This window comes from Ascaphus truei, chromosome 9 (genome assembly GCF_040206685.1).
Source record: "Ascaphus truei isolate aAscTru1 chromosome 9, aAscTru1.hap1, whole genome shotgun sequence".
In the NCBI taxonomy this organism is placed as follows: domain Eukaryota; kingdom Metazoa; phylum Chordata; class Amphibia; order Anura; family Ascaphidae; genus Ascaphus; species Ascaphus truei.
The window spans coordinates 51,965,425-51,991,579 of NC_134491.1; the positions used below are offsets into that span (position 1 = coordinate 51,965,425).

Below are 26,155 nucleotides of genomic sequence, written 5' to 3' on the forward strand. Positions count from 1 at the left end.
CACTCAATTATTGTTATATATTGGTTGTGCGCTTCAACATCTTCCTCTATACATACACTAGGAGCTAAATATCCATCTTAATCCTAGTGGGGTCTACAATGTTATGCAGACCCCTCTATCAGGCACAATGTCAAAGACCAGGGATGTCCTATCCCATGTCACTATAGTGAATAAGTGGTGTGAAACTGGGACTGGCTGGGTCTGTGACATGGAGCACATTGTTACTCTGACAGTAGTTTTTTTGTATTGTTACATGTATTTGTGCAAGGTAATGGTTTGTTGCATTTTGTAAAGAACCCTAGAAATCTTATAGCCAACTACCTGTCCTCTTACTAGTATTACCCTGTCATTTTATATTTCATTTAACATAATAACGAGCGACCGCCAAGTGCCTATGACTGTAATCCATAACGCAACTTATTCGGTGAGATGGGCTCTTTGGGGATGCAGTTATAGCACAAAACCGCTCCATTCAGCAGTGCTTGGCTTTTTACCTGAGGACCTTTTCATTAAGCATATGCTTTCTGTGCATAGCATTATGCATATAGTTATTGCTGGATAGAAATACGTTATTACTATTGAGCTCAAATAAACTGTGACGCAAGCACCGGCCAAACCATAGTAATCCGTACGCCTCAGCAAATTCCAGCAGAGGACCCGCTCTGAACAGCAGATGATGAATTAGTGTTGACAAGCCATACAGGTGCAGATGCAATTTACGTGTGACATTTTAGGAGCTTCTGAAAGCATGTGACAGCAGCGTATATGAAAATTAAAGCACCATCTATGTCAGTTTCTCCTCATTTTAACCTTGGCTAAAAGACAGAGCATTGTGTTATTTTTATTCTGTAATGATCATTGTGCTTATTCTCTATTAACAGCAATGTTCTCTTATTTACACAAAGCAGAAAACTCAAATTACAAAATGCCACCAGTGGGCCCTATATTTTAAGAATGGGTTTCATTTGTTTTTAAAAAGTCACAGTTGTGAATGGCACAGTGGTTCTGATGTTAAATTGTTATAGACCGGAGTTTGTGTATAGTTGTTTCATGAACCTGATTAAAAATCAAACGCAAACCCTGGATAACATAATTTTATCTCCTCCTGCATCAGCCACCAGGATTCTTTATTTTACATTTTTTTGTTGCTGATTTTGATCTGTTCAGCTGCTCATGCAATACACTGCTGATGTAGATACGGAAAAGTGTGTGGTTAGCTAAAAAATAATAATTAAAAAAAGGTTGTGTTATCCTGATATGAACCTCAAGATGAAAACTGCCTCATATGGTTGCACATGTATTTTTTTCTCAGTGTTCCATAGAAGGGTGAATTTGAATTATTCAATTTACAGGACATTTATATTTTCAGAAACGTTACATTTCATAATATTCTAGTTATATAATGTGCAAATCGACTTTCTAGAATGTAGCGAAGCATAGGCTACATATTATTTTCGTGTTTTGTTTTTTTTTGCCAACATTAACATACATACTTTAATATGTGTTAGTGTAATGTTGGTTGGACAACGGAAAATGTATAAATACTGAATGATGGCTAATAATGCATTTTATCTCAGTTTTGCACTTATCATTTTTCTACAGCTAATTCCATGTTTAGTTGGATGCAAAATGTAGTCCTTTCGTCAGCTGTGCTTTTTACATTATAGCCTGCATTAGTCAAATGCGGATTTCATTTTTGTTATTGTTTCTAACAAACATAACTGGTATGGGGCATAAATATTTAATTGGCATTTAAGCGCAATTGCTAAGACAATCTCACTCAACACAGAATCTGTATTTATACTGTTTGTGTATGAATACTATGATTAGCATAAACCCCCTAGCTTTGTGGATGGCTAAAAACTTTGTTTTTTAAATATATTTTGTTGCCGTTGTAACTTGGCATGAATACATTGGAGCATTATGATTCACAAATAAGACTTGCACTAAATGATATACAGATATATATTACGCACACATACATATTTTGTAAGTGTAATAAAGTAGCTGCTGGTAAACTTGCTTAGTCAATACCTTAATTGCCCTTTGTATGGATTTTTTTGACCCTGTAATGATTTCACTTATGATCATATGATCAGACTGTCTCCTGTTTGCATATGTAAATGTTTAGAAGATTTTCTTTCAATTATGTTACGATGATTAAAGCATTTCTGCAGTGTCTTGGAATGATTAAATGATAGACATGACTTTCTATTGTACAATGAATCTGATTAAGGGTAGTTATGGTGAGACCTAACTTACTGCATACTGTAATTGTTATAGAAGCCTATGACCGTTTCATGTTGGGTTTTAATGGATAGAATCTCCATATCCCTTTTACCCTATTTAGTACTTTAGGCATATTGTACATAAACTCTAAATGTAACTACTTCAGTTAAGACAGGCCATTACAATGTGCTGAATAGCCACTACAAAATATATATATATATATATATATATATATATATATATATATATATATATATATATTTTTTTTTTTTTTTTTTAGAACACACTAGGTGTATGTGTCTAAGCAAATTGTTTGCATTTGATTTCCATACATGCAAGCACTGGCTATTTGAATATCTGGTGACCTGGCCTGTTCTCCTGGAAGCAACCTATATAGAAAACCATATTTGTGCAGCATGATGGCAGGCCTTCTGCTAGAGGTCACAGCTGGATCAGAGAAGTACTGTAATTGGTATCTGTGCTTTGTACAGTTGCAGTCTTCTAAGATTGTTGAACGTTTAACAGCATTGACATAAGAAGTGCCAATGAGGACCATTAAGATGTTCCCCATTAATAAAATGCTCTTTTGTGAATGAGGTTTAATCCTTCCTGGTGCAAATAATTGAAATAAATACTTCAGTACTTAAATTAAATTGGCAAATGAGTATTGCTATACAAAGGGCAAGACTTACAATCATGCTGTATCAATTCCCATTTTTGTTAACCAGATTGATGACTAGCAGATTTCAAATAAAAAGCACATGGATTTATTTTATTCTTCGAAGGGGGCCCGTTTCCTCCCTGCTCATTAGGACACTTGTGTTCTTCACAGAGTAGACTCTCCACTTGCCACTATCCCTGGAGTGAATCACATGTATTGGCATCTTGGAGCCAGAAGTGTCACTAATATAACCATATTGGCGGCTTCAGCATCTTTCAGAAGTGTACGTGTCTGTGCCTCTGAGGGGTGGGCAGGTTCAGCTGCTGTGCCCTTGAGTCGTGGACTTTTCAAAGCTCAGCAGCTGAACCAGCAGACGCTTAAGACACAGAAGTGGGGCTACAGAGACACGAAGCTGCTGAAAGACACCAAAGCCAGTTTGTGATCTGATGTCATTATATATTAAATGTGCAGGACCTTCAAACGGAGCTGTCCACTGGCAGCACGCCCGGAGAATAAGAGTACAGAATCTTAATATTTGAGTGTAGAAAAAATCAAAATGCAGCAGGATACATTAAAGCCATTTACATATACATATAACTTCTGTGACCTTTTCTGTATAGGTATAACCCCCTATACCCTGCTGCAAAATACAAAAACAATTTGCACCAGCATTTTTATACATTATGCAGCGACCCTTTCCTTTCTGTTGTATTCTGCTGTCCGCTGGATATATACAGTATCCCAATTCAGAAGGCATTTCAGCACTTTAAAAATGGCCTCCATTCCATCTGTTTCACAAAATAGGCCTTTGTGTATTTTTTTTTAATATGTTATGCTTCTAAATTAGAATCTGGAAAATCGTTAAAGCAGCAAAACATCCAAAATTCTATGATATATATCAATCTCTATATCAAATTTTTATTTTTTTTAAATCAGTTTTGTAGTATTAGATAATACTGACTGCATTCATTTTATTTATTCTTTCAACTCCTAATGCCATTTAAAAAAAAAAATCATTAATGTATTGATCATCCTTTTGATTGCTACAGCAACCATTTAGAACGTCACACCCACTTCCTCTTTTGAAACGGGCTCTTTCACACTCTTGTTTGAGCTCTGCCCTTTGGCAATAAAGTATCACAAACAGATCTGTTGCTGTGTTCCAAACAGCAGACTGTTTATTGCCAAGCTCAAAGCTGTAACAATAATGTGTTGTACTTAGTAATATAATGTTACATTGCAGCTGCTGCTGCATTTAACAGACTGCAGCACAGCGTGAGAAGTCAGCCATTTCGATAGTCCCACGAGCATGATATTGGCCGATTGATCGGCAGCTTGGGTAATTATTTCTTATTAAATCTACTTGCATGGTGCATATAGTAAAAAAAAAAAAAAAAGTGGATGCAGGAGTGCTATTTTAAAAGAAAATGAGGTTTGTTGCCTCAAATGAGCTGTCTTGGAATCAAACATTGGTCAGGCGAAAAAGTAAATGTGCAAAGTAAAGTTTGAGGCAGTAGTAAGAAAAACACCCTCCACAAGATGATCTCCAGCAAGATGGCCTGGTATGCAGCAGGGTTAAAAATAGTGTTGTGCTGGGTAGCATGACCTGATTTCTATTTTAAAAGCTGCTTCTCCGTTGGATAACTATGGCTTGTTACTTTCATAAGATAAATACTGTACATTACGTTTCAGGTATATCATACTCGCAATATTCAAAATTATCCATGTCTAAATGTTGTGTCTCGTTCCACTGCTACAATCTGACCATGGGTCTCCCACAAGTAGGAAAGAGAAACCTTATATTGAATCCACTTGTGTAGGAAATTAGCATTGGGTCAGAGCGACTTGCTACTTCTGCATATGATCGTCTACCAGCTGAATGCAATACATCTATATCTATCAAGAAACATGCAGACTTCCAGAGTGACCGTTTCTTTTTCCTGATTCAATTGTACGTCCAGTAGAATATTCTACCAAAAATCAACCGTTTTCATGCTAACTGCAAATTATTGATTTAAAGAAGCATATTTCAGTCAATCAAAAGTATTTCCTGTGGGCACTTCCAAGTTCAATACTTCATGTTATTTGCATTCAAAGGTGGAAGTTACATGAAAAGAAGCTATTTGCATAATGTATGCCTAAATAATAAACAAACAAACTGGCAACTCAAATTTAATAAGGATAACTATGAAAACATTTCTTCTAAATAATGTTCCCTGTGTCGTTTTTAAATCACCCTGAGGTAGCATTAAGTTACATTTAAATCCGAATGGTCAGAAAATAGCCCAGATCGAGCCATTTTTACCGTTCCCTTAGCCATATTACTGACGGAGCTCTTGACTAGCTAGATCCTTTTGTGATGGGAATAGTGTTAGTGGTTCATGGAGTAGAAATGTTTCAAATCCTTCAATGACTGACGTGGTTTGTCTGATCTGCAACCCAGCTCACACCACCTCTCTGTTACAGCTTTCATTGAACCTCATAGAATAACTTCCAGCAATGGAAACCATACCCAGGCGTCTCTTTATTGGTCTTACCATTGTGTCCCAGAAATAAAGACTTTAGTGATGAATAAAAGTAAAGTAGAAGAGATACTTTTGTGTGCCATATCCCTTTTGGCATGTCGCAATTCTTTCTCTGGAGAGAAAACATGATCGTGACATCACTAACTTGAATGGAAGAGTCTCCTCTTCCATTTAGCTCTCGTTCATCGATGATCGCGATCTCCCTCTAGCAAACGAGCCCATTGACATAATTACTACGTAATGGGGCACCCAGACCTCCTGACCTGCTACGTCATGCAGCATCCAAAAATGCTTTCAGCCCCACTCGGGTTTCTTCCTTAGGGCTATCCTCCCACATGGATCCACAACCTGGCAGCATAGTGTCTGTTCTCTGGGGCCTGATCTCCATTTACTTAACCCAACTCAAATGCAACATTCCTTGCACCTCTCCCAGCTCCTTCTAAATGTAATTTTAACCTCTCCAAGGTTTTTTTTGTGATGGTTAAGATGGCGATATCTACTGCAAGGCCGTGATTATACCAGAAATTGCGCGCGATGCCGCGCAGCTTCCAAACAAAACAATAAAATGCAATGAAAGCGCACATAACAATCGTGATGGTAGCGCAGCGATGTTCTGCAAAGCTTCTGTTTCATCAAGAGATTTGAGATTTTGTTTTTCACAGGCGACGGCCGCATCACGTGATTTGCACGGCCAATCACAGGGCACCTTTAACAAAAAAATCACACACACACGTATGTATATAGAGAGAGAAATGATCTGGGTATGTATATAGAGAGAAAATGATCTGGGTATGTATATAGAGAGAGAAATGATCATATACATATATGTATATGAAATCAAAACTGGGTATGTATATAGAGAGAGAAATGATCTGGCCATGTCTCCCTGCAGTAGTGCTACAAATCGCTTCTGCGTGTGCACATGCAGCGCCGCTACGATGACGTCACCGGATCGCTCTGCGGTTTCTGGTATAATTGAGGCGTAACTCTGCAAGACTCAGCCAAGTTTATATTGTCTGCGTTTCTGTATTTAACCATATTTGTAAATTCTAGTTGTGGAAATTAAACAAAAATAAATTGTAGATCTCCCATCACTAATGTTGGGAAGAGCTTGGTCTTCATTTTGAGTAGCCAAACGTTGTTTCCAGCATTATTACACTACTGTAAATGTTTTTATTTGTAATTGAATGCATCTTTATGGCAGATATTGAGCACGTTCCCATAGTGGAACTATTTTAAACCCTTCATTGCTTTGGGGTCTTAAAACACATTGCATTGTAATTATTATTTTTGCATTGTGGCAGTTGTTGTTTTAGTCACTTTTACAAGTGTGGTATAAATGGTGGCGTTCCTGTAAACTGTACAGAGGCACACTGGTTTAGATAGACCAGCAGTGCGCAAACTGGGGGGCGCGACTGCCTGCGGGGGGGGGGGGTGCGCGACTGCCTGCGGGGGGGGGGGGGCGCGCGGTTTACAGAGGCCCCGCACCCTTCCCGAAGGCACTTAAATTAAGTGCCGTGGGAGCTGCAGGGCCTCTGTAAACCTTTTACTTACCTTGGCTTTACACGCGTCACCATGGCAACGTGACGTCAAATGACGCCGCGAGGTCATAACAACGTGACGCCTGAGCCAAGGTGAGGGTGGGCGCGGGGGTGCGGTGACCCCCGGCAGGGGGGCGCAGGGAAAAAAGTTTGCGCCCCCCTGAGAGAGACTATACACTATACAGCAAAGATAAACAATGTATTGGTAGTCTATGGTTTGCAGCCACATGGGCAGCATTTCTGTTTGAGCTGGGAGTTTATACGGTGTACACCAGGGGTAGCCAACTCCCAGTCCTCAAGCGCTACCAACCGGTCAGGTGTTCAGGATATCCCTGCTTCAGCACAGGTGGCTTGGTCTTCGATTTAGCCACCTGGCTGAAACGGGTATCCTGAAAACCTGGCCTGTTGGTAGCTCTTGAGGACTGGAGCCCCTTGTCTACACCTGTGTGCTGCTCCTATTTTGCTTACTGTATGCGGGGTGAGGAGGTCACCTTGATTACTGGTGCACAAATATATTGCTTTTCTTTTGCTGTATATTTTGATACAAGAGTGTCATTTATTTGATTTCGTGCATATTTTCTGAAAAAAGTAAAAGCGCTCTGTTATTTAAATACTTTTCTGCCATTTTTAATTTACATGCTTCAAAATCTAAGTTTAATTAGCTATGGTGTTAAGCTGCAAGCCCAAGGATGAATATAATGGGACATACACTGCATCCTGCTTTCTTTAGAGGCTCAGACCTAATGAAGGAAAGAATGCAGCAGGTTAATTGCAGTAATCTGGGAGAGCAATAAAGATTTGTGTCTTGGATGAAAAGGAAATTAAAGGACATCTTTACAGGAAACAAATATTGAACCATTTAAGTCAAAATGCACTTCTTAACCAAATGTCCACCCACCTACACACTGTACGCAGATAAATGAACATAATTGCATTATAATAATGTTCCAGTATAGAAGAGGCACCGGAAAAATTGGTCGTTTGCTCTTGGAACCGGCACCCACCCTCTCTGCTTTGGAGTAGAACTGCTTGCAAACGTAATTTGCTGTTCTTTTGCTCTCTAAATGAATTAATAGGGGAATTGTCTTGGTCTAAATAATGTTCTCCTGATAAGGTGGATGTTTTTGTGGTAAATGTGGGAACAGTAATGTAGTGTATGATATTTTGTGCTTACAGAGGTATGTTCCCTGTGGGTAACCTAAGACAGGGGTGCTCAGCTTCAGTCCCCAACAGATCAGGTTTTCAGGATATCCCAGCTTCAGCACAGGTGGCTCAATCAGAGGCTCAGTCTTTGACTGAGCCTCTGATTGAGCCACCTGTGCTGAAGCTGGGATATCCTGAAAACCTGACCTGTTGGGGGTGGGGGGACCGACCCCTGGCGTAAAGTGCATCTTGTCTCCTGAGAGTGCATGATGAACATGTTTTTTAAATAATGCTAATCTGATTTGTACCACTGCAACAAATCGCAAAGCACGAGGAAAACTGAGACGTTTGTACTGCTGTGGTCTTTAGTACTTTCCACCGTTTAGAGACGAGGCTTCCATCAGCTCAACTAGAGATCACGGCATGGCCTCAGGAACAAAGCAACTGGTATCATTTTCTCTGTTCGTTTTCGGTGTCGTGCAGAGGGCGATACTGTCTATCCTTGTCTCTTGTTCCATTGGATACAGTTGTACACGGGGGCTGCTGCTGCTGCTGCTGCCCGCTGCTGCCCGTTGCTGCCCGCAGCTGCTGCTGCTGCTGCGCCTGCTGCGACTGTACAGCAGGTTTCTCCAACTAGTTCTCCAAAGGGGACGCATCAGAAAACCTTTGCGTAGAAGGGCCACAAGCTTCTTATATTGTCATTTTAGGTATATTTAAAGAACAAAATATTCTATTTCAGCATTTTGCAAGCAAGTTTCTAACGTGAGACACACACACACACAGGCTTTTTATATGCTACAGTGGAGCCTGCTGGATCGGTTAATTCTGAAATGGATAGAACCGCAAAAAGGAGAAATTGTCCATGTACTATTTATATCGTGTCAATACAGGCATACCCCGCTTTAAGTACACTCACTTTAAGTACACTCGCGAGTAAGTACGTATCGCCCAATAGGCAAACGGCAGCTCACGCATGCGCCTATCAGCACGTCCTGAACAGCAATACCGGCTCCCTACCTGTACCGAAGCTGTGCGCAAGCGGGGAGACTATAGAGCCTGTTACAAATGCGTTATTTACATCAGTTATGCATGTATATGACGATTGCAGTACAGTACATGCATCGGTAAGTGGAAAAAGGTAGTGCTTCACTTTAAGTACATTTTCGCTTTACATACATGCTCCGGTCCCATTGCGTACGTTAATGCGGGGTATGCCTGTAAATAAGCTGCCTTTTTAGCTAATGCACGTTAAAGCAAATAAAAGCTACAAATGCTATGATCAAATGTACTAGTGCATGATATGCATTATATTCTAATATCTGTGCTTTTCTACATACTCTTAATACATGCTCTCTTCTGACCGTTCATTATATTTGAGTATCATTTGTATTATTGCTCATTCTTTTCTTTCCATAGAACTAAGTTCTTCAACCATGTCACAATACAGTATATTGTACACAGACAGACACACACACACACACACACACACACACACACACACACACACACACACACACACACACACACACACACACACACACACACACACACACACACACACACACACAGACACACACACACAGACACACACACACACAGACACACACACACACAGACACACACACACCACACACCACACACACACACACACACACACACACACACACACACACACACACACACACACACACACACACACACACACACACACACACACACACACACAGACACACACACAGACACACACACACACACACACACACACACACACACACACACACACAGACACAGACACAGACACACACACACAGACACACACACACACACAGACACACACAGACACACACACACACACACACACACTACAGGCATACCCCGGTTTAAGGACACTCACTTTAAGTACACTCGCGAGTAAGTACATATCGCTTAATAGGCAAACAGCAGCTCACGCATGCGCCTGTCAGCACGTCCTGAACAGCAATACCGGCTCCCTACCTGTACCGAAGCTGTGCGCAAGCGGGGAGACTATAGAGCCTGTTACAAATGCGTTATTTACATCAGTTATGCACGTATATGACAATTGCAGTACAGTACATGCATCGATAAGTGGAAAAAAGGTAGTGCTTCACTTTAAGTACATTTTCGCTTTACATACATGCTCCGGTCCCATTGCGTACGTTAATGCGGGGTATGCCTGTATTTACATTACCTTTTCAAGTGTGTTTGTGTGCAAAATTGCACTTAACTGCCTAAGCAACTAGAACGAAAATATCTGGAGCAGAGTCTAAGGGCCACATAAAGGCCCTTTGGCCTGGGGGCCCCAGTGTAAGATCCCTGCTGTACAGTGTAATGTTCCCCTGCATGACTCTTACATGCACCAGTCTTTGGTGTGGTTACTTCAGCAGTAAGTTCCAGTAAGTGGCTGTGGATGCATTTTGTCTAGATTGCATGTAGCTGACGATATTACATTTGAAACAGATTATGGCTTGGTATAGTTTGTACACTTTCTGTAGAAGAGAACTAATTTAAAATCTGGGTGGTAATTTCATTTACAAAGTAGAATCTGTAACAAAGTGTCCTCTCTGCTGCCAATAACCCAAGTCACGTGTTACTGGGCATGGTACCAGTCAGATCTGTTATTGCAGGAGGGTGAATAGTAGTTTAAACTTTAAACTACAGTATTTCATAGATGAACAGCGATTAAACTAACCTTGAGTACTTTATCAAACACAGGATTGACATTTCCAAAACCATTATAAAAAAACACAAATATTTGGATTATGTAGTTAAATTAATTGCATATATTTGGGGACCCACAGGTTTTTGGTAATAGGAATTTTTTAATGTTCTTTACGAATGTACAATTACATATACCTTAAAAAAAGGGCATTTGTTTTAGAAAGCCTGTCCCCCCTTTCTATTCATACAGCATACATAATGCCTGCCCCAATGTTTAATACATGTACAGTACAACCTTTTGAAATCGTGCACAGTACCACTACTTTTTGAAGCCACTGACCACTGCAGAGCGTACATGTACTGTATATGTTTGGCTTCACCGTGCTGTGATTCTATTTTGGATATAGGAAGGTGGTATTGGAGTTGTGTTTTTTTGAACAGCTTGTAAAGACCGGCTGTAACTGGCACGGTTATGCAAGCTGCACTCGCATGCTATTTACTTTTTATGTATACTACTTTTGAAAAGAGCATGAGTCCTTTTAAGCTCTTGTGAAGAACAATTGGGAAGGGATTGCTCTGCTTCTCAATGACCACATTTAGTCAGGCTCAGCTTGTGAATAGCTTAAGTGCCTGAAAGTTTGTAATCAATGGAGCTACCGAAAATCCTCTGGAAACGGTGTTTAGGTGACACTACCCCAAGAGGAACTTGGATGATTTAAGCTAATTTCTATAATTGTGCACTACAGAGAGTTCACAACATCTGCAAATTGATCTTGCTCCTGCTGAGTGACTCCTGTAGCTGTGGCTATTTGTTATGATCTGCTTTTTTGGGGGGTAGGGGGGTGTAGAGAGATGAGGTGCAGGGAGGTATGTAGTAAAGCAAAAGGTATGTTGATGTAGTTGGTAAATCATTTATAATTTAAGAGTTCAAGATATGTTAAGAGAGAAACAAAAATTGCCAAGTCACGGTGAATATAAAGTAGTGGAGCATGTCTGTATTGACGTTAGGCCCTCCTTTTATGTCAGCCTTGCAGGAGGCCCAGATTGTTTGTTTAGGATTTAATGAATGGATCACGTAAGAGTGTTGTGAGTTTATCCATTTGGAGAACACACGAGATTTTAGATTCACCTTGCGTCAGTGGTGGGGGACTGTTTGTTCCATGTCTGTGCTATACAACAGGGGTGCGCAAACTGGGGGGCGTGAGATTTTCCAGGGGGGGCGGGCATGGCAGTTACAGAGGTTCCGCTCTCTTCCCCAATTCATTTAAATGAAATGCCGGGGGACCGCGCGAGGCCTCTGTAATGTCCTTACCTTGGCTTCCAGCGGCGCGTTGTGGCGTCAAATGACTCCGTGGGGTCGTGATGTCACATGACCCTGCACCGTCATTTGACGCCAGGGTAAGGGAGGGGGTGGGGGAGACAGCATGCAGTAGGGAAAGTTTGCGATCCCCTGCTACAGAGTATGGGTGTCCAACTCCAGGCCTCAAGAGCTACCAATGTTTCAGGTTTTCCGGATATCCCTGCTTCAGCACGGGTGGCTCAATCAGAGGCTCAGCTTGTGCTGAAGTAGGGATATCCTGAAAAACGGACACATTGGTAGCTCTTGAGGTCTGGAGTGGGCTACCCCTGACCTAGAGGCTGTATAAAAATGAGATTTAATTTGCCATTCTTGGTGATGCATTTGTAAAGGTTTTACTATACAGTATTGCATTTTTCAAGTTGTGGTAATTCACACTAAATATGTCCACACTCAGCCACCATGTCCTAGAAGTCGCAGAGAAGAACAATTTCATAGACATTGAAAATGAGCAGACTGCAGGATCCGATCTATTTAAAGTAGAAGTAATGAACAACTTGGTGGCAATGGTAAACCAACTACCCGCGGTGCATGGTCCGAAGAATCTCTATCATTTCACCTCATAAGTGTACACAAAACTGTCCTTGATTGGGTTGGTAATTCTTCACTTAAACCAGTATAATGCAGCAGGTTAGAGCATTAGGGATATCTATGTAAAATTGAGCAAACTATTATTAACGTTTTAAAGGAGCAAACCATGGCATCATAATTTATTTATTTTTAATTCAGAATTGAAGCGAGGGGTCTCCGGAGCTGAACCCTGTTAATTTCAGCTCCTGTGACCCCCATGGTTCCGGAGATACTTGCCTCCCATAGGGTGCTGGTATCTCTATGTAGGCAGAGAAAATGTGTGCCTAACATAATGGTGGTTTACATGTCGCGCGGGCTAATATCTCTGCCGTTTAACCCACCCCCCCCGGGTCACATTGGCCAATAGGAAGCTGCAACCTGCTGTGATGTCACAGCTTCCTATTGGCCCACAGAGTGCAGGAGCTTTGAAAATCAGCCATAATGTGAACCCTGCAGTGGCTACCGGCACCCACCACGGAGGTAAGTATCTCCGGAAGCAGGGGGTCGATTAGCTGCAATTAATGGGGTTCAGCTCCGGTGACCCCCTGCTTCAAACCTGGAATAAAAAAATGGGGGAAAAACTGCATGGATTGCCTCTTTTTAAAACCATATGCTGTTTAATAATCTGGAACAGGAATATGTCTGTCCTGTCTCTGTCTGTCCTGTCTCTGTCTGTCCTGTCTCTGTCTGTCCTGTCTCTGTCTGTCCTGTCTCTGTCTGTCCTGTCTCTGTCTGTCCTGTCTCTGTCTGTCCTGTCTCTGTCTGTCCTGTCTCTGTCTGTCCTGTCTCTGTCTGTCCTGTCTCTGTCTGTCCTGTCTCTGTCTGTCCTGTCTCTGTCTGTCCTGTCTCTGTCTGTCCTGTCTCTGTCTGTCCTGTCTCTGTCAATCCTGTCTCTGTCTGTCCTGTCTGTCCTGTCGGTCCTGTCTCTGTCCTGTCGGTCCTGTCTCTGTCCTGTCGGTCCTGTCTCTGTCCTGTCGGTCCTGTCTCTGTCCTGTCGGTCCTGTCTCTGTCCTGTCTGTCTGTCCTGTCTCTGTCTGTCCTGTCTCTGTCTGTATCTGTTTTCTTGGTCCCTCAAATTCAGACTGCTTATTATGGTTCCTTTCTCATTTATTAGTAGGAGTAAAGTTAAAGCAAAGTCTTTCCCTAATAATTTTTAATGCCTTGGGGAAACAATGGCAGAGTTATTGTTTTGGGTGGTAACCTAATCCCAATGTGCCTTCGAGATACTAATACTGTATACAGCTAACAGTCTTCAGAATTGAGCTACTGTGTACCCGAGTCTGTGCGATGGGGGCTTTTTGTAGGACATGAAGCGGTTCTGACTTTCTGAACACGGTTCCAGTTTTTAAAAATGGAGTTTGGAGCTGATACGGTCCTTGCTGTGAGGTTACATGTACTTAACACATTTCTATAAAATAGTTTCCTGTTTCTGCGGTAGGGCTAATCTGATTTCCCCAATAAATGTTGCTGACCTAGAATGAACACTGCATAATTTATAGTTTGTTACAATGGGTAATTATCTATCTATCTATCTATCTATCTATCTATCTATCTATCTATCTATCTATCTATCTATCTATCTATCTATCTATCTATCTATCTATCTATCTATCCATCCATAAAAGAATTATACGTGCATATGTATATGTATATGTAGAGGTATCAGTACCGTGTTAGCCGAGCTTCAATAATCAAAAAATAAATAGATGATACCGTTCTGTGGCTAACGAAATGCTTTTATTTGTGCGAGCTTTCGAGATACACTGATCTCTTCTTCCGGCGATGTTACAATGAATGAAGCAAGCAAAAGGTATACTATAAACAGTGTCTCTTGGAATGTTATCTGTGCTAGTCCTTCCCCCGGTGTGGATGTGTTTTATGGCTAGAGGTGTCAAAAGGTTCCTGAAAGCAAGTGATGAAAGAGTGTGTATGTGCATCAGTGTGAATGAAAATGAATGGAGAGCCCACAGTATATACAGTGCTATACAAAAGGTGTGTGTGGAGTGGGAGTGGATATAAATGGTGTGGGTGGGTGTGGAAATGTCAGAGTATGTAGCACAACTAAAAGTGTGTGGATAGTTAGTGGTCCCTATTGGTGTATAGGGATGGAAAAACAAGGAGTATTAGTATGTGTGAGAGACAGCTGTGTGTGCATACATATAGCACAGTATGTACAGACATGGCCTATAGCGCTCATGGGAAGAGAGTTCACTTGTGTCAGTAATGACTCATAAAATTTTGATCTCTGTTTAGGCCACTGCTAAGTGTCCCGAACAGTTGCATAAATTTGTATTCATGCAACCATCTCTCTTTAGGTGTTTTAAGATTACCTTTGAGTATGGCAACCCTCAGATCGTTCATCTTATGGCCAGAGTCAGAGAAATGTTCGCCAACAGGACTGTCTCTTGTTCCGCGTGTGATGCTGTGGCGATGCAGGTTCATTCTCTTGTTTAGCCCCTGCCCTGTCTCACATATGTAGTAGCAGCCCCCTGGGCATTTCATGCACATGATGAGGTACACGACATTGCTGGAGGAACAGGTGAACCTTCCTCTGATTTTGTATTCCCGATTCCTGTGTGGTATTTGTATTGTGTCCGCTGTGTAGAGCATTGCGCAGGTTTTGCCTCTTGGGTCCTGGCATGGTTTCGTCCCGCATTCAGTTGTACTGCTGAATACTTTACTCCTCACCATAATATTCTTGAGATTATGGGGTTGTCTGTATGATAATAAGGGTGCTTCAGGGAAGACCTGTTGCAGTCTTTTATCTTCCTGGAGGATGGGTTGTAGTTTCCTTGCGATCTTGCGTAGGGCTCCTAGGTGTGGGTTATATGTGACCACCAAAGGTACCCTGTCGCTTATCTCCTTCTGTTTGTATTCAAGGAGATCACTTCTTGGTATTCTGGTGGCTTTATGAATTTGCTGGTCTACAATTCTGTGGTTATATCCACGGTTTATAAAGTCTGATTTCAAGGCTTTAATCCGCTGGTCTCTGTCTGCTGTGTCGGAGCATATCCGGTTGTATCGTATGGCTTGACTGTAGATGGTTGCATGTTTGGTGTGTGTCGGGTGGAAGCTGTTGTCCCTCAAATAGCTGGCTCTGTCTGTAGGTTTGCGGTATACAGAGGTCTGTAGTTGGTTGTTCTTTATGGTAATGGTGGTGTCTAGGAAATGTACTTCATCCGGGGAATGGGTGAGTTTGAGGTTGATGGTCGGGTGGAACGTATTGAAGTTGTCATAGAACTGTAGGAGGTCCTGTTCGCCAGAGGTCCAAATCAGGGGGATGTCATCGATGTAGCGAAGGTATGTAAAGGGTTTCAAGTGACAGGTGGAAAGAAAGTCACTTTCCAGTTTTGCGCAGAACAGATTGGCATACTGTGGCACCATCCGAGTAATATATATATATTCTATGTTTACTACAAGTCTTAGATTTAAAGAGGTATGTTTTTGTTGTCATAAAATGCAAAAATAAAAAATACACGCCTCTAAAATAGACATGGTTGCTACAGTGGTTTATGGCCCACCCCCATGCCCCCATGTACTGTAAGGTTTGGGCAGGGTTTTTTTCTTCCTTCTTTGTTTTGTGGAGAACTAATGGCCTTCCATAACAGTTCTGCAGAAGGATTGAGAGTGGTTTAACAAGCAAACATAGATAGAGGTTTGTGATGGGCTTTTTAAGGGTGATACAACCTAGAAAGCAATTTGTTGAATTTTCTTTGGATATTTCTTGAAGAAAGGCTTTTGAGAATTTACAATCAAATAGTGACTAATTATTATTTATGAAGTGGTTTTACTCCGGAATATGCCCATCGGTGCTGGCAGATACGTGGATCATGCAAGTGATACAAGAAGAACACCCATTTATTAAAAAAAAAAAAATCCTTTTGCTAAAATTTGTTAGATTCATTATCCTTTTGTGTGATGACCAAACCACTTCAAATAAAACATACCATAGAGATGATTTCTTGGGTTCCTCAATATGAGTTGGCAATGTTTGGAATACAGAAGCAGTGGGGGTCTTGTATGTTGTGAAATCATTTAGTGACGTAAAGCTTTGGGACCAGATGTGGTCGAACCACATCATAAAGGAATGAGATCTGAAACAAACACGGAGTTCCCCTGTCCTTCTGAAGGCAGTAGCTCATGGCCGCGATACTATGTTAGGTAGGTAATGTACAACAGTATAACTCAGCTAAGAAATACATATTTATGCTTATTAGCAATCAAATCATTATCATTACAATGAGCCATGAGGACAAAAAGAGCTTTTGTTCACAGCTGCATTGCATCTCAGCCACCCACCCCACTGTGCATCTGCTTTGCCCCAAAGGCGCACAGCCTTTGGCGCAGCCGAAGGGCAGCCAAAGGGTGTGAACTGTTTGCTGCCGTTCGCTGATGTTGGTTGATGTTAAAGTGATGTTAAAGCTGCTCTTTTTCTATCTGAAACTCATGCCCTTTATCCCCTGTACCCAATTTTCCAAATCTATCTCTCCTATGAAATGTCTGTGAATTCACTGTATAACCCCTGTTCTTTTAATGTAACCATGTGTTTTTTTATAACTCTGTGCCCAGGACATACTTGAAAACGAGAGGTATCTCTCAATGTATTACTTCCTGGTAAAACATTTTTTATAAATAATCATCATGGAATAAATGTCTTTTTATTCTGATATTCGTCATCTGTGTTTCCCTCATATGCATATTTACATTGGTGTAAACTCATCCGATTTTTCTTGAATTGATTCCCTTAGCAGCAACTAAAAGGATGCAAAGTTCCTGACGACCCATATGTGAGAGTACTTGACCCAAGCACAAGTCCCATAGGTTGTGAATTAATGTACAAAAACATAGTGACGGAAAAAGGGGGGCAATTCGCAAAGCTCCGATAAGGGACATCGGAGCTCATTCGGGGATAACTGGCATTAAAATCTGTGGCAAGGCTGGATCGAGCTCTGGTACCTTTAATAGGAGATTCATAAGTCCCGGCATTTGTGTTCAGTATGTATACAAAACAAGGAACATTTCTTGCATGGAATCGCAGTTCCGAATTCATCTTTCTCTCTAAAGCTGAAAATTATTCTTAGTAAGGAAGAAAAAAAACAGTCTTTTGTGTAGAAAGCTGAATAGAAGTTACCATCCCATCTGTTTGACTCCCCCTCCCTATTAGTTTTTGCCATGATACAGAACCACTAATGGAAAGATAAATCAAAACAATAAAACAACCACATTAGAACTGTATTCTTTTGGGCTTTTATATAGATGTGAAAAACGTAGAATATGCGATTTTTTTTTTTTTTTTTTTTTTTTAATTTGGTAATCTTCACTCGGGCATACAGTATTGTACTGTACTGTCCCCATAGAGAAGTAAAAAGGATTCGGATTTGTGGCTTTTGTCTGTTACACTTATCTTGGGACATAATGGTTAAACATCTGATGTTGGAAAGGTTTCATTGTGTGTGTGTGTGTGTGTGTGTGTGTGTGTGTCTGTCTCTCTCATCTATTTTTCATTTATGTTTGCTAAATACATTGAACATGTTGATTTTTTTTTCTTTCTAAATGACTCACAACCAGTGGCGGATTTCCCGTTAAGCCCGGGCCTGGGGCGGCAAAAATGTCCGCCCCCATATACTTTTGCCGTGCTCTTGGGCCTGATGGGAAGTCACTAGGCTGTTGTGGCCGCCTTCCTTCTCCTTCTGAACCGAAGCGTCAAATGACACCTCGGACGTCACCAGCGTCACATCACACGGCGTCTCGTTGCCATGGCAATGCGATGTCGAGGCATCAAATGACATATTTATGTTGCGTTACCATGGCGATGCCACGTTGGTGACGTATGACGCAGTGGTTCTGAAGAAGGAAGGGAGGTGGCCGCAAGAGCCAAGTGCCTAGGGGCTCCTAACAAATATAAATAGAGGTTTTTGCTGTCAAGTACAGAAAAGAACTGCTTTTTAATTTCATGGTGGCTCTTGTAGACTTGTTCATGCCTGGTTGAAGCTACGTTTGTCCAATTTTACAGTTGTTTAGTAATGTTCTAAGGTAGTGTTTGTCAACCAGGGCGCCGTGTAACCCAATAGTGCCTGAGATTAATAGTGCCTAATAGAGGCAATCTAAGCTAGCAATTTGCAATTTGTAATTTTTTTAAACATAGAACCCCATTCATTTCAGCTGTTGGCACCCCGTGTCCGTAGATACCTTGGTAGAGGGTGCCGGCTCCGCAAGGCTACGGGGGATCACGCGTCGGAGTTTCAATAGGAAGCCGTGACGTCATCGGGTTCTGCTCCCTATTGGCCCACGTTACGCGGGAGCTTTAAACTTTGCCGAGATTATGGCACCCCCTTTGGAGATCTGTATCTCGGGAAGCAGGGGGTCCCTGGAGCTGACATTAATGGGGTTCAGCCCCGGGGGGGGGAGCAATGCTTCAATAGTGTTAAAAAAAAAATAAACTTAAAAAAACCGCATGAAGGGTAACCTTTGAAATAAAACAAAAAAACAAATGTGAGCTCGCACATCAACCCAAATGCTGCAATACGTTATGAATTTATTGCTGATGAAAGATTTTGCATTACATTTAAAATAACAGAAACTGAATTTTACAGTTAATTGTGATAACACTGTAATTACTGTAGGTACTTTTTTTTATTTTTCTTCCAGTTTCTATCCAATTTTATTTGAACTTGGCACATTTTTTTTTTAAACGGATAAGAAGATGGGGACCCCAGGAACTGGAGCGTCTCAATAAGGGGACCCTCTGGGTGGGAGGAAAGGCTGTGAAACCCTGTTCTGAGGGATCCACAGTAGCGTGATGTTTCTCTGCTCTTCCTAGATGTGAAAGCTGTGTGGAATTGCTCTTTGTGAGGGGTGCTGGTTCCTGCCAGGAGTGTGCGACTCCACTCCGAAAAAGCAACTTCAGAATCCAGCTCTTTGATGACCCTACAATAGACAAGGAAGTGGACATTCGGAAGAAAGTTTTAAAAATGTGAGTTTTTGCCTTCCCCCCACTTACTGTGTCGCAAGTTCTTCTTAGTAGGCGGCCGGAACAAAATGGCCTTTGTAAGGTCAGGGCAACCACATGGTATTTCTGTCCTATGACATTACTGCTCCTCTTTGGCTTACAGGCAAGGCCCAGGTGACCCTAAAGGACACCCGTCCCTTTGTTCAAAATTAAAAATAGTCTTGAAGTGGAGAGTCTCCAGGTGTAGCGTTGTACAATAGGACATCCTCTTGTTCAGGAACTACAGGTGGGCGGAGGGTGAGCGTGGAGCATTGATTTAAAAAAGGCATTTCTATGCAAAGTGGACATTCAATGTGCAGTTTCTGCATTAGGGTGTTTTGCAAAGTGGAATTCCCCCCTGTTTTTGAAAAAAAATAAAATATATATGTTAAACATTTTTATCTGAAATAGGTGACTCCCCCAGAGCTGAAATTCGTTATTCCTAGCTCTGGGAACCCCCTTTAGTTACACAAAGATATTGACTTTTTTTTAAATACGCTATTGAAATCAAAGGTGGCTGTCTGGGTTGTCCTATAGGAAGCTGCCCTGTCATGCTCTGACATCGTGGCTTCCTATTGGCCTGGAGTAGTGTCGTTTTGGATGGCAGCCACATTGATTTTCCAAGAGGAACAAGAGACATTGGCACATTAAGAAAATACGCTATCTCTGGGCAGATAGCACAGTTCGTACCGAGGGACCCGTTTTCTAGTTCTGTAAACCAAGAATTGTGTGACGAGTGAAGATGCTCCTTTAGGAAAGGAAATTGTGTAGAAATGGGGTTTGTTGCTATTTTATAGGTTTTGCGGTTCATTCCTTGCCTGGCACTACCATGATACTCACATTTCCATTTGACTTCTTGATTTTGCCAAAGCTAGAATCCTATTGTATCCTAATCCTGCTGTCCCTCAGAGTCAGACCATTCAAGCCCAAATCATTTTAATCTCTATAGACCTATACAGAATAATTTGCATATAGAAGGAATTTCTGTTGCATAAATCTTTATGTTGCTACATTGCACAGAGAATGAAATGTTTTATTTTTATCTTTATTGGTAGATACAATAAACGTGAAGAAGACTTTCCTTCTCTGAAGATCTACAATGATTTCTTGGAAGAAATTGAAGAAATAGGTTTGTAATTATTAATAATAATAATGAGAAGAAAAAAAGCTTGGATGATGCTATCAAAACAATGATTTCTCCTGATGGCATCAAACGACTGAGAAATAAATGGTTAACAGAAAAATACATTATTACACGTCGGGTTATCGTGCGAAAAGTGACATAATGATTTCCGACACCTGGAGTAGGGGTAGTAAACTCCAGTCCTCATGAGCTACCAACAGGTCAGGTTTTATGATATCCCTGCTTCAGCACAGGTGGCTCAGTCGAATTCTTCCATCTTTCTTGTAACCTCCACTGCAATCTGTTGTAGAGTTTGTTACTTTTTGGATACATCCGGATGTATCGCGTTGAAGGAGAAAAGCAACAAAGTGCATTAGTATATGGATTGCTGAAAGGAGCTAGGAAGCTTCTGCACTGGGGGCTCTCTGCCTTGTGTCTCTGTCTGTCTCTCTGTCTCTCTCTCTGTGTCTACTCTCCCTCCTCCCTACTACAGTACAGTATTGTATTTTTTGGCTTGTCATGTTTATATAGGACTCAAGTAATGGATTTACACACTGGTCGCTAAAGTTTTATATGTATATACATGATTGGTGCTATATAAAATCAGAGTTTAAATCAATGAGGGTATCACAATTACTTTCTAGCAAGAACAAATGAACCCATCAAACATATGATTATTATTAGTTCACTTTGGTGCTGTGATTGAATTAGCAGTGTTGACAATTGAATGTTGTGTTTAATGCTTCCAACTTCCTTTTTTGCTCCCTTGCTCTCTCGCAGTATATAACATGACTAACAATGTGGATCTCGACAACACCAAGCGAAAAATGGAGATGTACCAGAAGGAAAACAAAGAAACGATCCAAAGAAACAAAGTCAAACTGGTTAGTGTTTAATTCATAATGTTTAGTGAGATGGAGCGGCTCAGTGCGTAAAGACACTGACTGGCACTGAGTTTGAAGCAGGGGAACCTGGTTCAATTCTGGCTCCTTGTGACCTTGGGCAAGTCACTTTATCTCCCTGTGCCTCAGGCACCAAAAACATAGATTGTAAGCTTCATGGGGCAGGGACCTGTGTCTGCAAAATGTCTCTGTAAAGTGCTGCGTACAATTAGCAGCGCGATACAAGGACATGCTATTAATGTTTGAAGTTATGAATGTGATTTGCTAATCTTTTGTTTCCATTTTGTCATACTTCATAACAACTTAACAATGTTATGAGAGCTACAATACATTTAGCCGTGTTACAGAACGGTACTGAAGGTACTTTAGAAGTAAGGGGGAGTTGAAATGAACATGGTATGTATTCCTTTATCTAGCGCCTTCCAGGTGACATAATACTATAACAAATGATGGAAATAAGCAGTTCAGATATGACCGTAACATTAGGAAAGGGAATCCCTGCCCCGAAGAGCTTACAATCTATGGTTCAGGCTACTTCCCTGTAAGCCCTGTTATGTAAAGAGTTGGGCTGTTGCAAGATGACATCCGTGTGACTTCGTAGGAATATATTAACTGGTGGCGACATTATTCTGATGCCTATATCCCATGTAGTGACTTTATATCCACGTTTACATAAAGAGCACTCGAGAAAAAGTATTTGAAGTACACGTGTTCCTAGGTATCTGAAGTGTAACCGTGAGAATATACTAAACGATTTTGACTACAAATCCAGGATAAAACCCTCCTCCTGTTTGTATGTATTTTTCATAGACCAGGGAACAGGAAGAGTTGGTGGAAGCGTTAGAATTTGAGCGACACGAGAATGAACAGAGACGGGTATTTCTGCAGAAAGAAGAACAGCTTCAGCAGATCATGAAAAAAAAGAATAAGCAGGATCTCCTGGATCAGCTGGTACGTACCCGTATCGGGTCGCACCTTTATATCCGCCTTTAAAGAAATGCGACTAGTACCCGTATCGGGTCGCACCTTTATATCCGCCTTTAAAGAAATGCGACTAGTACCCGTATCGGGTCGCACCTTTATATCCGCCTTTAAAGAAATGCGACTAGTACCCGTATCGGGTCGCACCTTTATATCCGCCTTTAAAGAAATGCGACTAGTACCTGTATCGGGTCGCACCTTTATATCCGCCTTTAAAGAAATGCGACTAGTACCTGTATCGGGTCGCACCTTTATATCCGCCTTTAAAGAAATGCGACTAGTACCCGTATCGGGTCGCACCTTTATATCCGCCTTTAAAGAAATTCGACTAGTACCTGTATCGGGTCGCACCTTTATATCCGCCTTTAAAGAAATGCGACTAGTACCCGTATCGGGTCGCACCTTTATATCCGCCTTTAAAGAAATGCGACTAGTACCCGTATCGGGTCGCACCTTTATATCCGCCTTTAAAGAAATGCGACTAGTACCTGTATCGGGTCGCACCTTTATATCCGCCTTTAAAGAAATGCGACTAGTACCCGTATCGGGTCGCACCTTTATATCCGCCTTTAAAGAAATGCGACTAGTACCCGTATCGGGTCGCACCTTTATATCCGCCTTTAAAGAAATGCGACTAGTACCTGTATCGGGTCGCACCTTTATATCCGCCTTTAAAGAAATGCGACTAGTACCCGTATCGGGTCGCACCTTTATATCCGCCTTTAAAGAAATGCGACTAGTACCTGTATCGGGTTGCACCTTTATATCCGCCTTTAAAGAAATGCGACTAGTACCCGTATCGGGTCGCACCTTTATATCGGCCTTTAAAGAAATGCGACTAGTACCCGTATCGGGTCGCACCTTTATATCCGCCTTTAAAGAAATGCGACTAGTACCCGTATCGGGTCGCACCTTTATATCGGCCTTTAAAGAAATGCGACTAGTACCCGTATCGGGTCGCACCTTTATATCCGCCTTTAAAGAAATGCGACTAGTACCCGTATCGGGTCGCACCTTTATATCGGCCTTTAAAGAAATGCGACTAGTACCCGTATCGGGTCGCACCTTTATATCGGCCTTTAAAGAAATGCGACTAGTACCCGTATCGGGTCGCACCTTTATATCCGCCTTTAAAGAAATGCGACTAGTACCCGTATCGGGTCGCACCTTTATATCCGCCTTTAAAGAAATGCGACTAGTACCTGTATCGGGTCGCACCTTTATATCCGCCTTTAAAGAAATGCGACTAGTACCCGTATCGGGTCGCACCTTTATATCGGCCTTTAAAGAAATGCGACTAGTACCTGTATCGGGTCGCACCTTTATATCGGCCTTTAAAGAAATGCGACTAGTACCCGTATCGGGTCGCACCTTTATATCCGCCTTTAAAGAAATGCGACTAGTACCCGTATCGGGTCGCACCTTTATATCGGCCTTTAAAGAAATGCGACTAGTACCCGTATCGGGTCGCACCTTTATATCGGCCTTTAAAGAAATGCGACTAGTACCCGTATCGGGTCGCACCTTTATATCCGCCTTTAAAGAAATGCGACTAGTACCTGTATCGGGTCGCACCTTTATATCGGCCTTTAAAGAAATGCGACTAGTACCTGTATCGGGTCGCACCTTTATATCCGCCTTTAAAGAAATGCGACTAGTACCTGTATCGGGTCGCACCTTTATATCCGCCTTTAAAGAAATGCGACTAGTACCCGTATCGGGTCGCACCTTTATATCGGCCTTTAAAGAAATGCGACTAGTACCTGTATCGGGTCGCACCTTTATATCCGCCTTTAAAAAAATGTGACTAGTACCTGTATCGGGTCGCACCTTTATATCCGCCTTTAAAGAAATGCGACTAGTACCTGTATCGGGTCGCGCCTTTATATCGGCCTTTAAAGAAATGCGACTAGTACCTGTATCGGGTCGCGCCTTTATATCGGCCTTTAAAGAAATGCGACTAGTACCCGTATCGGGTCGCGCCTTTATATCGGCCTTTAAAGAAATGCGACTAGTACCCGTATCGGGTCGCACCTTTATATCGGCCTTTAAAGAAATGCGACTAGTACCCGTATCGGGTCGCACCTTTATATCCGCCTTTAAAGAAATGCGACTAGTACCTGTATCGGGTCGCGCCTTTATATCCGCCTTTAAAGAAATGCGACTAGTACCTGTATCGGGTCGCGCCTTTATATCGGCCTTTAAAGAAATGCGACTAGTACCCGTATCGGGTCGCGCCTTTATATCGGCCTTTAAAGAAATGCGACTAGTACCCGTATCGGGTCGCACCTTTATATCCGCCTTTAAAGAAATGCGACTAGTACCCGTATCGGGTCGCACCTTTATATCCGCCTTTAAAGAAATGCGACTAGTACCTGTATCGGGTCGCACCTTTATATCCGCCTTTAAAGAAATGCGACTAGTACCCGTATCGGGTCGCACCTTTATATCGGCCTTTAAAGAAATGCGACTAGTACCCGTATCGGGTCGCACCTTTATATCCGCCTTTAAAGAAATGCGACTAGTACCCGTATCGGGTCGCACCTTTATATCGGCCTTTAAAGAAATGCGACTAGTACCTGTATCGGGTCGCACCTTTATATCCGCCTTTAAAGAAATGCGACTAGTACCTGTATCAGGTCGCACCTTTATATCGGCCTTTAAAGAAATGCGACTAGTACCTGTATCGGGTCGCACATTTATATCCGCCTTTAAAGAAATGCGACTAGTACCCGTATCGGGTCGCACCTTTATATCGGCCTTTAAAGAAATGCGACTAGTACCTGTATCGGGTCGCACCTTTATATCCGCCTTTAAAGAAATGCGACTAGTACCTGTATCGGGTCGCACCTTTATATCCGCCTTTAAAGAAATGCGACTAGTACATGTATCGGGTCGCACCTTTATATCCGCCTTTAAAGAAATGCGACTAGTACCCGTATCGGGTCGCACCTTTATATCCGCCTTTAAAGAAATGCGACTAGTACCTGTATCGGGTCGCACCTTTATATCCGCCTTTAAAGAAATGCGACTAGTACCCGTATCGGGTCGCACCTTTATATCGGCCTTTAAAGAAATGCGACTAGTACCTGTATCGGGTTGCACCTTTATATCCGCCTTTAAAGAAATGCGACTAGTACCCGTATCGGGTCGCACCTTTATATCCGCCTTTAAAGAAATGCGACTAGTACCCGTATCGGGTCGCACCTTTATATCCGCCTTTAAAGAAATGCGACTAGTACCTGTATCGGGTCGCACCTTTATATCCGCCTTTAAAGAAATGCGACTAGTACCCGTATCGGGTCGCACCTTTATATCGGCCTTTAAAGAAATGCGACTAGTACCTGTATCGGGTTGCACCTTTATATCCGCCTTTAAAGAAATGCGACTAGTACCCGTATCGGGTCGCACCTTTATATCCGCCTTTAAAGAAATGCGACTAGTACCCGTATCGGG

At 41.8% G+C, this 26,155-nt stretch overlaps 1 protein-coding gene across 2 annotated transcripts in view; it reads left to right on the forward strand.

Moving 5' to 3' along the window:
• MNAT1 (MNAT1 component of CDK activating kinase) overlaps positions 1 to 26,155 on the forward strand; it is a 100,372-nt gene that overhangs the window by 19,329 nt on the left and 54,888 nt on the right. For both annotated transcript variants that reach the window (XM_075614838.1, XM_075614837.1), the window contains exons 2-5: positions 19,526 to 19,678; positions 20,749 to 20,822; positions 21,597 to 21,700; positions 22,529 to 22,669. In XM_075614838.1, the coding sequence (XP_075470953.1) occupies positions 19,526 to 19,678; positions 20,749 to 20,822; positions 21,597 to 21,700; positions 22,529 to 22,669 (472 nt within the window). The remainder of the gene's footprint in view (positions 1 to 19,525; positions 19,679 to 20,748; positions 20,823 to 21,596; positions 21,701 to 22,528; positions 22,670 to 26,155) is intronic.